We start from the raw sequence: 13,764 nt of genomic DNA, 5'->3' as shown, positions 1-13,764 counted from the left end.
TGGCAGATGAAATTTAATGCAGAAAAGTGCAAAGTGATACATTTTGGTAGAAAGAATGAAGAGAGGAAATATAAACTAAAGGGTACAATCCTAAAGGGAGTGCATGAACAGAGAGACTTGGTGGGTATATGTGCACAAATTGTTGAAGGTGGCAGGGCAGGTTGAGAAAGCAGTTAAAAAAGCTTACAGGATCCTGGGCTTCATGAATAGAGGTATCGAGTACAAAAGCGTAGAAAAAATGAGTATATATTCCAAACTATCACACACATGGGAGAAGTATTTCTAGGCAGCCACACATCTTGTGGTTCATATTATGTTGATAAATCTCTGTTGCAATTTAGCATATCACGTTCACCCTTTAATATTTTACTGCCTTGTAGCACACTCCAAGCTATATGCTGCTCTGTCTGTGGTCCAACTTATGTGTCTTAGCTTATGCAAAGGGCATATGTGAAAAAACCTGGAAGGAAGAAGAATTTGGTATCCAACTGCTGAACTCTGTTCTGTTTATTTTAGGATAAAGATCCAACACCAACAGAGCATGAGAAAACAGTTATGGACATCGCAGCAGAGCAGCTGCGTTTATGGCCAACACTCCACAAAGAGAAACAGCAGGAGCTGGAGAAGGGAGAGGAAAACACTGTTTTTAGCCAAGCCATTCATTATGCCCAACTCATGGTCTACCTGCTGGTTCCTTTGGACACAAGCAAAAACAAGCTACTGCGAAATACTACAACAGGAGACTGGGAAAGTGGGAGCAATAGTTTTGTCACCAACAGGTTTGTATGAAGTCATGTTAAATATTTGAATTTAAGAACATAAGAAATAGGAGCAGGGCAGGGCAGGCTCCTCGAGCTTGCTCCGTCATTCAATAAGATCATGGCTGATCTTGAGCTCAAAGCCACTTCCCTGCCCGCTCCCCATAACCCTTCACTCCCTTATCTTGCAAAAAATTTTCTATCTCCACTTTAAATGTATTTAATGACCCAGCCTCCACAGCTCTCTGGGGCAGAGAATTCCACAGATTTACAACCCTCTGAGAGAAGAAATTCCTCCTCATCTTAGTTCTAAAAGGGCGACCCTTTATTCTGAGACTGTGCCCCCGAGTTCTAGATTTCCCCACGAGGGGAAACATCCTCTCTGCATCTACCTTGTCGAGCCCCCTCAGTATCTTACATGCTTCAATAAGATCACCTCTCATTCTTCTAAATTCCAATGAGTATAGGCCCAGCCTGCTCAACCTTTCCTCATAAGTCAAACCCCTCATCTCTGGAATTAACCTAGTGAATCGTCTCTGAACTGCATACTTTTTTTTCATAAAATTAGCTATATATGGTTTTATGTAAAACTTTTGAGCACTGAACAATGCTGAAGAGTAGAATGCAATTTGTGTTTGTAATAAGGACATTGTTTCATACACTACATTTTGCTAATCTTGATTAAATTCATATTAAAAATGGAAAATACCTTTAAGATGTTATGAACAGAAGATGCACGAAAAGTATTTTGAAAACTGTGGCGGGTATGTACTGGCAGAGAATTAAATAAAAATCCTGGAAACTTGATTTCCCCTTTGGTTGCCTGAAGTAGCCTATGTTTAACTGTCACAGCCAAACCTCAGCTGCAGTGTTTGGTGTGCTACAGGTCAGCTGTAGGTTCATAGAAAGTGGAAACACTTATGCTAATACAAGATACGCAATAAGCTTAAAGTTAATTCTTGATCCTTTAAGCCCACACATGATGTTACATTACAAAGGCCTTCCGAGTTTCATTTTTAATATAATGAATATTTTGAAAATCACATGGTCAGTAGGCTTATATTTAACCTTAAGTCAACTAATCACTCTAGAGTTATTTGAAAAAGTAATATATAGCTTTACACATTAATAATCCTTAAACTTAAACTTGCTGTTAGCCCATCATTCTGTTCTCAGTATTTTGACTGTTGATTCTCCCAGAGTTATTAATTGAGGTGGTTTAATTTAAAAGTTTACTTTTTTTCTCCTCTGCTACAGAAATTAAGTAGTATTCTTGTTTGCATGTAGTTGAAGTTCTGAAACTCTGTAAATCAGTAGGTGCAGATCAGAATTAATGTTAGTTTTCTTATTGCACTTGTTTTGACATATAATTATGCAATTTTACATTTTGCACTCATGCTTGCAGGTATTAAACTGCTGAAATGTTTAAGCTTGTCATCTTTACACTTTCCATTCATTAAGGTAGCATTTTAGCAAAAGATCAGCAGTTGGAATGACAGAGTTAACAGCCGTCCAGAACTATGTGAAATGTCTGAGTTGTGTTGGTTTGGATTGAACTCTCTTTCCCAAAGTTGAAAGGTGAAGTTGAAACTCACTGGGCCAACTTGTCCCCTACATCTCACCTTCCTGAGAGAGGAAGAAATGCAGTTGTTTTCAAAGTATTCTTCCACTACATTGTACAACTTGTTTTTGTTGGCATGAAAACCATGACTAAGATTAAATTGGAATGCCGTGCATAATCTGTCTGAACTTGATGAGATTTTGAAGGTTAAAGGTTGGTCATGTCAACTTTTTCGGTCTGGTTACAATGCTGGTAGGGGAATTCATCAGTATTTGCTTCTGGAACTATAGCCGTGGGGTTTGCAAGACATCAACAAGTTCGAACAGTTATTTTAGTTAGTTTCATTACCATTCAACTTTGCAGCATTCAAATACAACCTTATATATCCAACAATGAACAACTAGATCACAACTAGAACAACTAGATCACAACTAAAACAACTTCATAGCTTGGACATCAGTAGCCAATAAATGATAAGTCACTATGCCATTGTAGCATGCACACTTGCATTGGTCAAATAAACTGTATGTATATATGTTTATACAAAGGATGTTGCAGCAACATTTGTTATCTCAACAATTGTTGAATAATTACAAATGAAGAACTGTTGTCGAAAAAAATGAAAACCTGAGGCATGATTGAAACCAGCTGTATTTTCCATTTTTAATGACAAATATTGTACATCTCTGAGAATATACATCTTCAAGTCAATAATTAGCAAGTAAAGTCTCCAAATAAGATCCTTATCTATAACAAAAAATATAGATAATTTGGTTTTTCAGATTGGTAGTTTGTAATACGTCACGAAAGACTCATTGGTCTTTTTTCAGCAACACTAACTAGCGTACTTTCAGTAGGAAATGTTTTCATTGGAAACCTGAGGGAATGGTCATACGTTTGAAAAAAAAACTAACATACTCAAACATTGCTGATTTTCTCATCATTGACTGCATTGTGCTATCTCTTGAAACACTGATAACTTAGTGCATTTGTAAGCCTGTTCACTCTGTCTTTGCATTCTTTTCAAATACTCTCTCAATTTCATTTATTCATGGCCATGGATAATTAATACCTTTCTAGAGTGAAGAATTTTGATGGGGCTTTATTTTCACATTGTTTTATTGTTTTATTCACATTGATGTCATTGTACAGTAGTGACATTACTATTGACAGTGCAGATTAATGGGACAAATTTTGCTGGCTGTAAAATGAATGTATATGCCCCAAACTTTTCTTGCAAGGCTTTCAGAATTGGCACTAAAGGTTAAAGGTCAGTCATGTCAACTTTTCCAGTCTGGTTATGATGCTGAATTCATCAATGTTTGCTTTTGGAACTATCCCATAGGGTTCATCCCATCAGTCTGAGCTGGCTCCAGACAAGGTCCCAGAGGTTAAAGAACACTGCCGTCTAATCCCTTTTTGATGGCCATCTTTGATTTTTATTAAGTGGTCTGAGATTTTCTACTTGATGACTTGCAGGTGATATTGTTGGAATAACTTATCATTCTGCTGCCTGCTAGTAGAACAATACAAGCCGCTTTTTAAAAAAAACCTTTTGGATAAAGAAATTGTGCTACATGTGATTACACTGCACAACAAAATGAGAGATTTGCATTCAAGTACCTAGAGAGTGAGGCACAGATCTCCTCTGTAGCATCAGGGACAGTGCTGAACAGAGTGCAGTGGGAGAGAACTGCCATAGAAGATACTGTTGCAAATGACATTTCTGCACCCCTTTTAGTTGGTATCACTGGCATTCCAGCAGCCATGTGGATATATGTTATGTTCACTTATCTATTCTTGGAGTCATAAGTGTGTGACTCCAGATGATATATAGGGGGAAATTACATTATTTTGAATAATTAAGAATATTTCTCTGTTCAAAGTTTTTAATTGAAAGTATAGTTTGTAATATTGCTTTAGTCTCTACACAGTTGATGTAGCTTTTACTGTTCTTATTTTCAGCATTGCCGGCAGTGTCACTGAGAGTTACGACACCGAAAGTGGGTTTGAGGATGCAGAGAACAATGATGTTGCCAACTCAGTCATTCGCTTTATTACCAGGTTTATTGACAAAGTCTGCACTGAGAGTGGGGTCACACAGGACCACATCAAGAATCTACACTGCATGATACCAGGTTAGAATATTACGTGTCTTATCAGCAGAAAACCAGGAATCGGGGAGGAGGTGGGAAGATAATTTCCCTTTTCCACCTGACTCCAAGAGACAGGTGTAGACAGATTTCTGATTCTCATTTAGTTTTCAAATGTTTTATAGCTGGTTATGAAGGATAATTCCCTTACGGTCGTTGTAAAGTACAGATTTCTTATTGCTCATTAGAATTAGATGTTTGGGGATTTAATCTTCAGCCTCATACACATCGTGTCAAATTAAGCCATTAGAGATATTTGTTAAGGTCACTCATTTATTTTCTGAATCACAGATTCGTGTGGGAAAATTGTGTGTAGGAGTGAGTTCATTGTAACCGCAATTAACACAGTGACCCACATCTAACCAAGCAAAACTCAAACTTAAGATGTGTTTTGTTCATGTCTTTATAAAAGGACATAATCCAGTGTAGAATGTGCATAATTTATTTGGATCTGTTCAGGCTTCGTACCTCCATCCATTTTGCAATTACCAAATGGTAAAACTTTTTATCTTGGCATCATCGTAATTAGGTACCTGATTCTGTTTTCTGTGAAGGGGGAAATGCACATGCTGTACTAGCAAAGCACCCAGAGGAAAATCCGGTATGGGGTGCAGATGTGCTTCCTTATGTCCAGCAGTTAAGCTGTTAAAAACAGTGAGCTCATCGTATATATTTTCTTTACTGTTTTCTTTTTTGGTGTATCCTTTTGTTTAGATTATCATTTTCCATTATAATTTGCATTTAAGTAATGGATCTTTCTTGTTTCTGTCAAACTGAGACACCCTCCCTCGGCCCCCCACCCGAGCTTTGTCGATGCAGACTTGACTTCCCATAGATCACATTTTTTTGTAAACATGAATCTGATCCATTTAGGAGTTGCAATAAATCATAACGTTACCAGTATTTCTAGCCATCTTCCTGCATAATATCAAGTAAACGCCACAATAACCATACCTGAGTGGATTACGTTTACTTTTTTGGCAGCAAATGGGCCAGAAGCTGTTTACATCAGCTTTCTGCTATAAAATCAATCCCCCTGAATACCCTCGCGCTTTTTGTTGTTCCTCCCGCCAAGTCCCAAGTGAACTAATTTACGCATACAAGGACCAGTGGCTGTGAAGCACCAAGTTTCCAACTTTTATGTGTTTATGTAAAGATTCCAAAATCCCTGGCGTGAGGTGATAGTCGTTGGCCTTCTTTAACATGGGAAAACATCAAATAGTACCACCAGCTATTGCCCAATATCACTCCTCCATAACTTTGAGGCTATCGTGCCAAAAGAACAGGCTAGTTTCAGATCGGGATAAAGTTGGTGTGACCAGTTTCCCACCTTTTGAGTTACTTTGAAGCCAAAACTTTCAATACTGGCAGCTCCACCCAACACCTCCAAAACTGTGGTAGAGGCTTTTCACCTAAACAACAAAATCGCCAAGGAACCACTTAATACCATCTTTGCGGCCAGTGGGTGCGAAATGAGCCCTCTCCAAAATATCTGGGTGAAAACTTGGACAGAAGCTTAACTTTTAAAGCTCGTCTGAAAAAGACTTATGAAAAGTTAAAAGCAAGAACCAACCTCGTTCAAAAACGGGTACAACATGGGGTGCAAATGCGCGCACACTTCTAGCACTGGTATTGTGCTCCAATCGGGGCGGCAGCTCACATACCAAATCTTTGGATGTGCAGCTTAATGCCACAATGAGAATCATAACTGGAACACTAAAATCAACACCAGTTCAGTGGTTGTCTACTGTGGCACATATGCCCCCACCAAAATCTGTAGAGGTGCATAAAGGTCGTGAGTACAATCGAATCATGACTAACCTGAGCTTACCAATTCATGAAGACCTCGAGAATCTTCCGAAGACGCACCTGAAATCTCGCAAGCCTTTTTGGGATTGGGCTAATGCTCTTCAAGCGTCCTCAATTCATCCCGAGACACGCTGGAAAGAGTTCTGGGATCATTCTAATGTCCCAAACAAACCCACAAAAGAACTCCCAGGCTTCAACCTACCCAGAAATAGTGGGCCATACTGAACCATTTCAGAACATTGCATGGCAGATGCGTTCATTTCTTACACCTCTGGAAGATGAGAGACAATGCACAATGTGAGTGTGGACACCAGTCATAACTATGTACTACATTGTAACTCAGTGTCCACTTCAATTGTTTGCTGGTGGCATCTCAGACTTGCATCAAGCTACTTTCGAAGCTACTCACTGGCTTATCAACCTGGACGTTGATATTTGAATGTTACTCATCACCTTTCTCACTATATATTCATGCACACACACTGGGATCCAGGGTGCAGTAAATGGCACCCACATTGCTTTGCGAGCTCCTGCAGAAAACCCCCTCAGTCACCTCTATCGGAAAGGATTCCACATTCTGAATGTATAGATTGTGTTTGACAACGTGCCAATGATCCTACGTGTCAATATGAGATATCCTGTAAGTTGTCATAATTCATTCATACTTCAGGGAAGAAAATCATGTCAATGATTTATGGCTGACATTGCGTACCCCCTTCTCCCATGGATACTGATCCCACTAAGAGTGGCCTGAACCACAGCAGAGGAGCACTACAACAAGGCACATGGTACAACCCCGGACCATTGTGGTCTTGATGGGGCCATGACAAGTTAAGAGGGGGCTCCGCCATTTTTTCTTTCAGGGCGCTGCCAGCTACCGGCAGCGCAAAGGGGGAGAGGGATATGGCAGCCGCCACGGGACTCGCCACCAGCTGGTGAAAGAGCGGTGGCCACCATTTTATCGCCATTTCATGGCACTACAGAGTGGCGCTCAACAGATGAATTTCTAGCCCCATGACTTCTTAGTGATTGCTGCAAGGGACATGTCATCACTTAAACCTCTTTCGTTTAACACACTGTACATTTGATACCATTGCCTTACCACCTCCTCCCCCACCTTCAAATAAAGGAACAATTTTTCAATTAAATACCCATCCAAGAACATGACAACACATCAGCCCTTTTTGCCCTACATAGCTATGCCTGTAATCATCATTTGACTGAACATATCAGCACCAAATAACTGCATCCTTTCCTGTATAACTAACCTCCATGAATAACAAAGCAGTATCAGACTGGTCGACTCCAGCCAGCACCATTCCACTGGCTCCTGGATCAGTGTCCCCACTGATTAGAGGGATGGCTAATCTGATGGTAGCTCAGATCATTGAATCTTTTTTGACACTGGGGTGAGAGAGTTGTCACTCAGTGGCACGGCACGAGTAACCTTTTTGGCACATTTCCTGTCACGGACACCCAGCTCTCTCCAGTGTTCTTTTTCGTCTGGCAGATTTTGCAGGTCAGACTTGGTGAAATGATGCCATCCTCCTTCATCTTCTCTGTCTCTGTGTCAAGCCCTGTTGCCTTCATTGCCTGCCTCTGCCAGGTTCTCTTGTGTTGGACTTTCTTGTGAAGCGGCACAAAATCAGTCAAACATGTAGTCAAGCTAGCTGACAATCAACTGACTGAGGCAAGCCCTGTTCTTTACTTGCCTGCTGCTGTAATCTTCAGCCAGAATTAGCTTTTTTTAAAGACTGCACTCTAATTTCCATGCACCCCAGCAGATTACTCCCATTTTACACTGGTTTTATGTGAATCACTACTCCAACCAATATGCAGATGATTGACTTAGGAAATTCTGGTGTAAATACCTCTCCAGACCATCAGTGGGAGCAACTTATTTTCCATTGGCATGAAAGCAGTGCCACTCGCCCTGTGAAATTTCTAGACTGCTGATTATTCGATTCTCAGAATTAGGTGTGAAGATGGAGTAGAGACAAGCATCAAGGCAAAGATGCCCTATTTCAGCCATGTCGTTTGTGGCAGCAGTGAACAGCTAACATGAACTAATTTAGATGAATAATCCAATTAAAGAAGAGGAAGCGCACATCCATGGAAGTCATGGTTTGACTGCATGAAGCAGTGGTTTGAGTAAAAGATTTTGATCTGTTGACTTCGAGCCCTGAACTGACAGAACCAGCAGAGCCTCATTTGGACCTGCACAGCTATTGCTTCCAGTCGTTCTTAATGGCGGGCAGATTAACTGGTGACCATCAGTGAATTTACTAAGAAAAATATTGCAACAATGCAATAGGTTTTATACTTTTCATTATGCATTCTCATCTTTTAATTCACAAACCATTTTAAATCATAGGTTATTGTGTTTTTTATAAAGAACAAATAGTTCACTCTCATGTCCTTGCTGTTTTTCATGGTTTCACTTGTTTTCTTCTTTCTGCTGTTTCTGATTTGCTTCTCCAACTTGTGGAAATATAAATCCTGTTATGTGGATGCCTGTGATACAGCCTCTAAATGTCAGTAGGGAAGCAAAAACTGTCAGGATCACTTGAAACCAGCAGGAATGTAGGACCTTGTCAGATAATCATACTGCGGCACTTAGAAAAAGTTGAAAGGTCAATTCCTCAGACTATTCCAGAAGAGGAAATGTGGCAGCTAGGGGCAACAAGAAGAGGCCTGAAATGGGGAAAGCAGGGACAAAAATATATATTTTTTTCTATTTTCCTATCATTCATCCCATTGCTACTATTTGGGAAATAGACTACGCTAGGTCAGGAGTGCAGCAAGCAGACAGTGCTAAGTTTTCCCCAGCAGACCGGACACATTTGCAGCGATCAGGTTTTAATGTCAGATTATAGTGATACTTCAAACCTGCTCCGCACAATTCCACTATCCTAACCACCACACCTTTCCTAACATTTATTTTACAAAAGCAACAATCTAGATTTTATAGCATATAAAAATCATCCGTTTGCCCTGATAAAATGAGCTCTGCATGCTATGTTTTAGAATGTATTTTATTATAATTTTATAATTAATTTTCAAAAGTCTTAAATGCATTTAACAGTTTTAGTTGTACACGTGCTTTAACTGACCAGGGTTTTATTATTTATTTAAGGAATTGTGGCGATGCATATTGAGACACTAGAGGCTGTTCATCGGGAAAGCAGGAGGCTTCCACCTATACAGAAGGTAAATACAAATACTCCTTTCTGATAGCATGTTGTTATCCCTACATTGCGTATTTGGAAGGAACTTAGACAAAAAAATAAGCTTACCCAAAAAAAAACACTGGATCCAGGGTAGTTTATTCTGTAGTTAGCTAATCTTAACATCTGACACAGATAATAAAATATTTTCTTTCTTTGGCTATCTGGATCATTGACTTTTGTTTTCCTATGTCTTCTGTCCCCTCCTATTTTTATATTTTGATTTTGTTCTCCTTATTTCACTTGCTCCTTTGTTTTTGCTTTTTCATAATTACAGTAGTTTTATTTTGTCCTTGTGCTTAAACTTCCTTATTCTTTGCTTTCTCCTTTCCTTTCAGATTGGTGCAAGTAAATAGGGCCCGAGGGTAATCTGCACTTGTAATTAATCACTACAGCACCACCTAGTGGTAAAAATCTGGTAACACAACAACTGGTCTGTTGGACTGCAAAAGAATATATTGTGCTAGTCATGGTCCAACTATCAGGGTTGCAGACCAGTGGAATTTTTGAAATGTTGCTGTAGGCCATATTAAATCCACTATTTTATGATCAAATCTTACTTGCTATGTAAACTGTTTCAATCTAAAACTATTTTATTCATTGCAGTTTCAAATATCTTAAAGTAATTCTATGATCTAAATCTGGCTTAATGTTACATTTTTTCAACCTTAATCAAATCACTGTCTATGTTTTATGTCTTGATACACCAATAATTGATAAACATTATATTAGAAAAACAACCAAGTACTGTTTTAAGTTCCAGTTTTGTGGGCATGTTAAAGATTTGCTCTCTAGGTAGATGCAGTGTCTCAAACATTGACACTGGATATCTTTACCACATTTTAAAGGTAATTCACATAATATTGGCTGAATTAGCTTCTAATGTCTTATGGAAAAAAAGCTAGTAATGTTACAACATAATTATTTGATTTGTTAGTTAGTGCATGCCTGATGAGATCAGATCCTTGCAAAACCATTTTTGATTTTGTTTAGATATATGACACAGTAGCATAACGCACATCAAACTATAATGCATTGCATCACTTTAGGGCTCATCTGTCTCTTCTGCAAACAAAAAAAACATTTTCCAGACATTTTTTCAATATGTCTTTAAGATAGCCTTTTAGGCATTGAAGAATTGAGTTTAATACTGCTCCACTGTATTCATGGTCTCGTATTACCACTGTATAGCACCCTTCTTTAAAATAAATGCATTTAAACTGGCAGCATACTTTTCCCTTTTAAACAAAAATTGGAGATTTAAAAAAATGGAATAATGGAGGCAGTAGCCCCTAATACAGGTAACACTGCTGTATTGTGGAGTACTATGAGCCTGTGCCAAACCTAGAGAAGACTAGAAAGCTAAGCTGTGGACTGAGATTGTGCGGAAAAGCTCTGGTGAGTGAGTGGCAGAAAAATAGAGGACACTGTAATGCAAAGAAAGAGGCAATTGAAATTAAAAGTTAAAAATGAACATGAAGAACTACAAAAGAAAAGCTCAGATCTACAACCTAAATACAAGAGGAAGTCCTGATTTTTTTTAAGTGTTTTTAAAATGTAAGTACATAAGGCAAAATGGGACAATCAGAGCATGAAAACGTAAGTAATAGGAGCTGGAGTAGGCCATTTGGCCCTTTGAGCCTGCTCCGCCATTCAACAAGATCATGGCTGATCTTCTACCTCAACTCCACCTTCCTGCACTATTCCCATATTCCTTAATTCCCTTAGTTCTCAAAAATTTGTCGACCTATGACTCTATGACCTCTGTCTTGAATATACTCAACGACTGAGCATCCACAGCTCTCTGGGGTAGAGAATTCCAAATGTTCACAACCCTTTGAGTGAAGAGATTTCTCCTCATCTCAGTCCTAAATGACTTACCCCTTATTCTGAGACTGTGATCGCATGTTCTAGATTCCACAGCCAGAGGAAACATTTTCCCAGCATTAACCCAGTCAAGCCACTTAAGAATATTATATGTTTCAGTTAGATCACCTTTCACTCTTCTAAACTCTAGGGAATATAGGCCTAGTCTACTCAATCTCTCCTCATAGGGCAATCCTCTCATCCCAGGAACCAGTCTAGTGAACCTTCGCTGCACTCCCTCTAGGGCAAGTACATCTTTCCTTAGGTAAGGAGACCAGAACTGTACACAGTACTCCATGTGTGGCCTCACCAATGCCCTGTATAATTGTAGTAAGACTTCTTTACTCTTATACTCTAATCCCTTTGTAACAAAAGCTAACATACCATTTGCTTTCTTAATTGCTTGCTGTACCTGCATGTTAACTTTCTGTGATTCATGTACAAGGACACCCAGGTCCCTCTGAATGCAAACATTTCTCAGTCCCTTGCCATTCAAAAATATTCTGCTTTTTTGTTTTTCCTACCAAAGTGGATAACTTCACACTTCCCCCCCATTGTATTCCATTTGCCATGTTCTTGCCCACTCAGTCAACCTGTCTATATCTCTCTGCAGCCTCTTTGCGTCCTCCTCACAGCTTACTTTCCCACCTAACTTTGTATCATCAGCAAACTTGGATACGTTACACTCAGTCCCTTCATCTAAGTCATTAATATAAATTGTAAATAGCTGAGGCCCAAGCACTGATCCTTGCGGCACCCCGCTAGTTATAGCCTGCCAAGCCCAAAAAATCCCGTTTATTCCTACTCTCTGTTTTCTGTCCATTAACCAATCCTCAATCCATGCTAATATATTACCTCCAATCCCATGAGTCCTACTTTTGTGTAATAACCTCTTGTATGGCACCTTATTTAATGCTTTTTGAAAATCCAAATACACTACATCCACTGGTTCCCCCTTATCCATTCTACTAGTTACATCTTCAAAAAATTGTAACAGATTTGTCAAACACGATTTCCCTTTCATAAAACCATGTTGACTCTGCATTCTCCTTGCCATTTTAATCTCTGGCAAATAAGATTGACGAGTTGAATTGCCATATCACCTCACAGCGGGACATTAGGGAGTGCTGTGCCATGTTCCTAACAGAGTCGTGGCTAACCTCCATGATACCTGATGAGGTGGTGCAGCCCCAGGGATTCCTTCTGTTTCGGGCCGACAGAACAGCTGATTCAACGGGGAAGAACAGAGGTGGGGGTGTCTGCTGCCTGATCAACAACAACTGGTGTACAGATGTCCAGGTACTTTCACAACACTGTTCACCTAATTTAGAACTACTAACAATTAAGTGTCGCCCTTTTTATTTACCAAGGGAAATCTCTGCTATTCTCATGGCAGCAGTCTACATTCAGCCACAAGCTGATGCAAACGCTGCACTGAGTGAACTTTACAGTGAGGTCAGTAAACTTCAGAACCGGTATCCCGAGGCAGTTCCTATCATTGCGGGAGACTTCAACCATTGTAGTTTAAAGAAAGTATTGCCGAAATACTTTCAACATATCTCCTGTCCGACAAGAAATGGAAAAACTCTAGATCACTGCTATACAACAATAAAGCACGCCTACCGTGCCATTGCTCGGCCGGGCTTCGGCAAATCAGACCACATTTCTGTACTCCTACTTCCTGTTTACAAACAGAAGTTAAAGAGCACACCCACAACAGTAAAAATGATGCGAAGCTGGACAGCAGACACAGAACTACAACTGCAGGGCGGGTTGGAAATAACGGACTGGAGTGTTTTCAAGAACCCAGACCTGGATGTGTACGCAGGTCACGTTACTGGATACATTAACAGACTGGTGGATGAATGCATTCCGACCAAGACTGTCCGTTTATTTCCTAACTGCAAACCATGGATGAACTCCGACATCCGCAACAAACTAAGAGAACGGCGTACCGCTTTCAAATCAGGGGACACCGAACTCTACAAGAAGGCCAAGCATGACCTCAGAAAGGCTATCAAAGCAGCAAAAAGAGACTATAAGAACAAACTAGAGTCTCCGTATGGCAGGGGCTCTGACGCCAGACGCATGTGGCAGGGACTAAGGGCCATCACCAACTACAAGGGGAGCTCAGCGGGAGTCACCAACACCGATCCCTCCCTACCAGACGAACTGAATACTTTTTATGCTCGTTTTGAGAGGGAGAACACTGAGCCGGCCATCAAAACCCCCAGCCACCCAGAGGATTACACATTACAGCTGACTGAATCCGAGGTCCGGAGAACCTTCAGGAGGGTGAAAGCACGGAAGGCAGCTGGCCCAGACGGGGTTTCACCCCGTGTCTTCAAGACCTGCGCAGACCAGCTGGCTCCTGTGTTCACGGACATTTT

The 13,764-nt window shown here is 40.1% G+C and overlaps 1 protein-coding gene across 5 annotated transcripts in view; it reads left to right on the top strand.

Moving 5' to 3' along the window:
* The window catches only part of sbf2 (SET binding factor 2), a 709,984-nt gene that overhangs the window by 564,253 nt on the left and 131,967 nt on the right, over positions 1-13,764 (top strand). For all 5 annotated transcript variants that reach the window (XM_086007986.1, XM_086007985.1, XM_086007989.1 and 2 more), the window contains 3 exons: positions 517-779; positions 4,285-4,457; positions 9,418-9,491. In XM_086007986.1, the coding sequence (XP_085864112.1) occupies positions 517-779; positions 4,285-4,457; positions 9,418-9,491 (510 nt within the window). The remainder of the gene's footprint in view (positions 1-516; positions 780-4,284; positions 4,458-9,417; positions 9,492-13,764) is intronic.

Source organism: Somniosus microcephalus, chromosome 15 (assembly GCF_052327205.1).
Source record: "Somniosus microcephalus isolate GS21.2 chromosome 15, FLI_Smic_1.0, whole genome shotgun sequence".
In the NCBI taxonomy this organism is placed as follows: domain Eukaryota; kingdom Metazoa; phylum Chordata; class Chondrichthyes; order Squaliformes; family Somniosidae; genus Somniosus; species Somniosus microcephalus.
The sequence above is the reverse complement of the archived record's forward strand: the minus strand, read 5'-3'. Positions and strand labels throughout refer to the sequence as shown.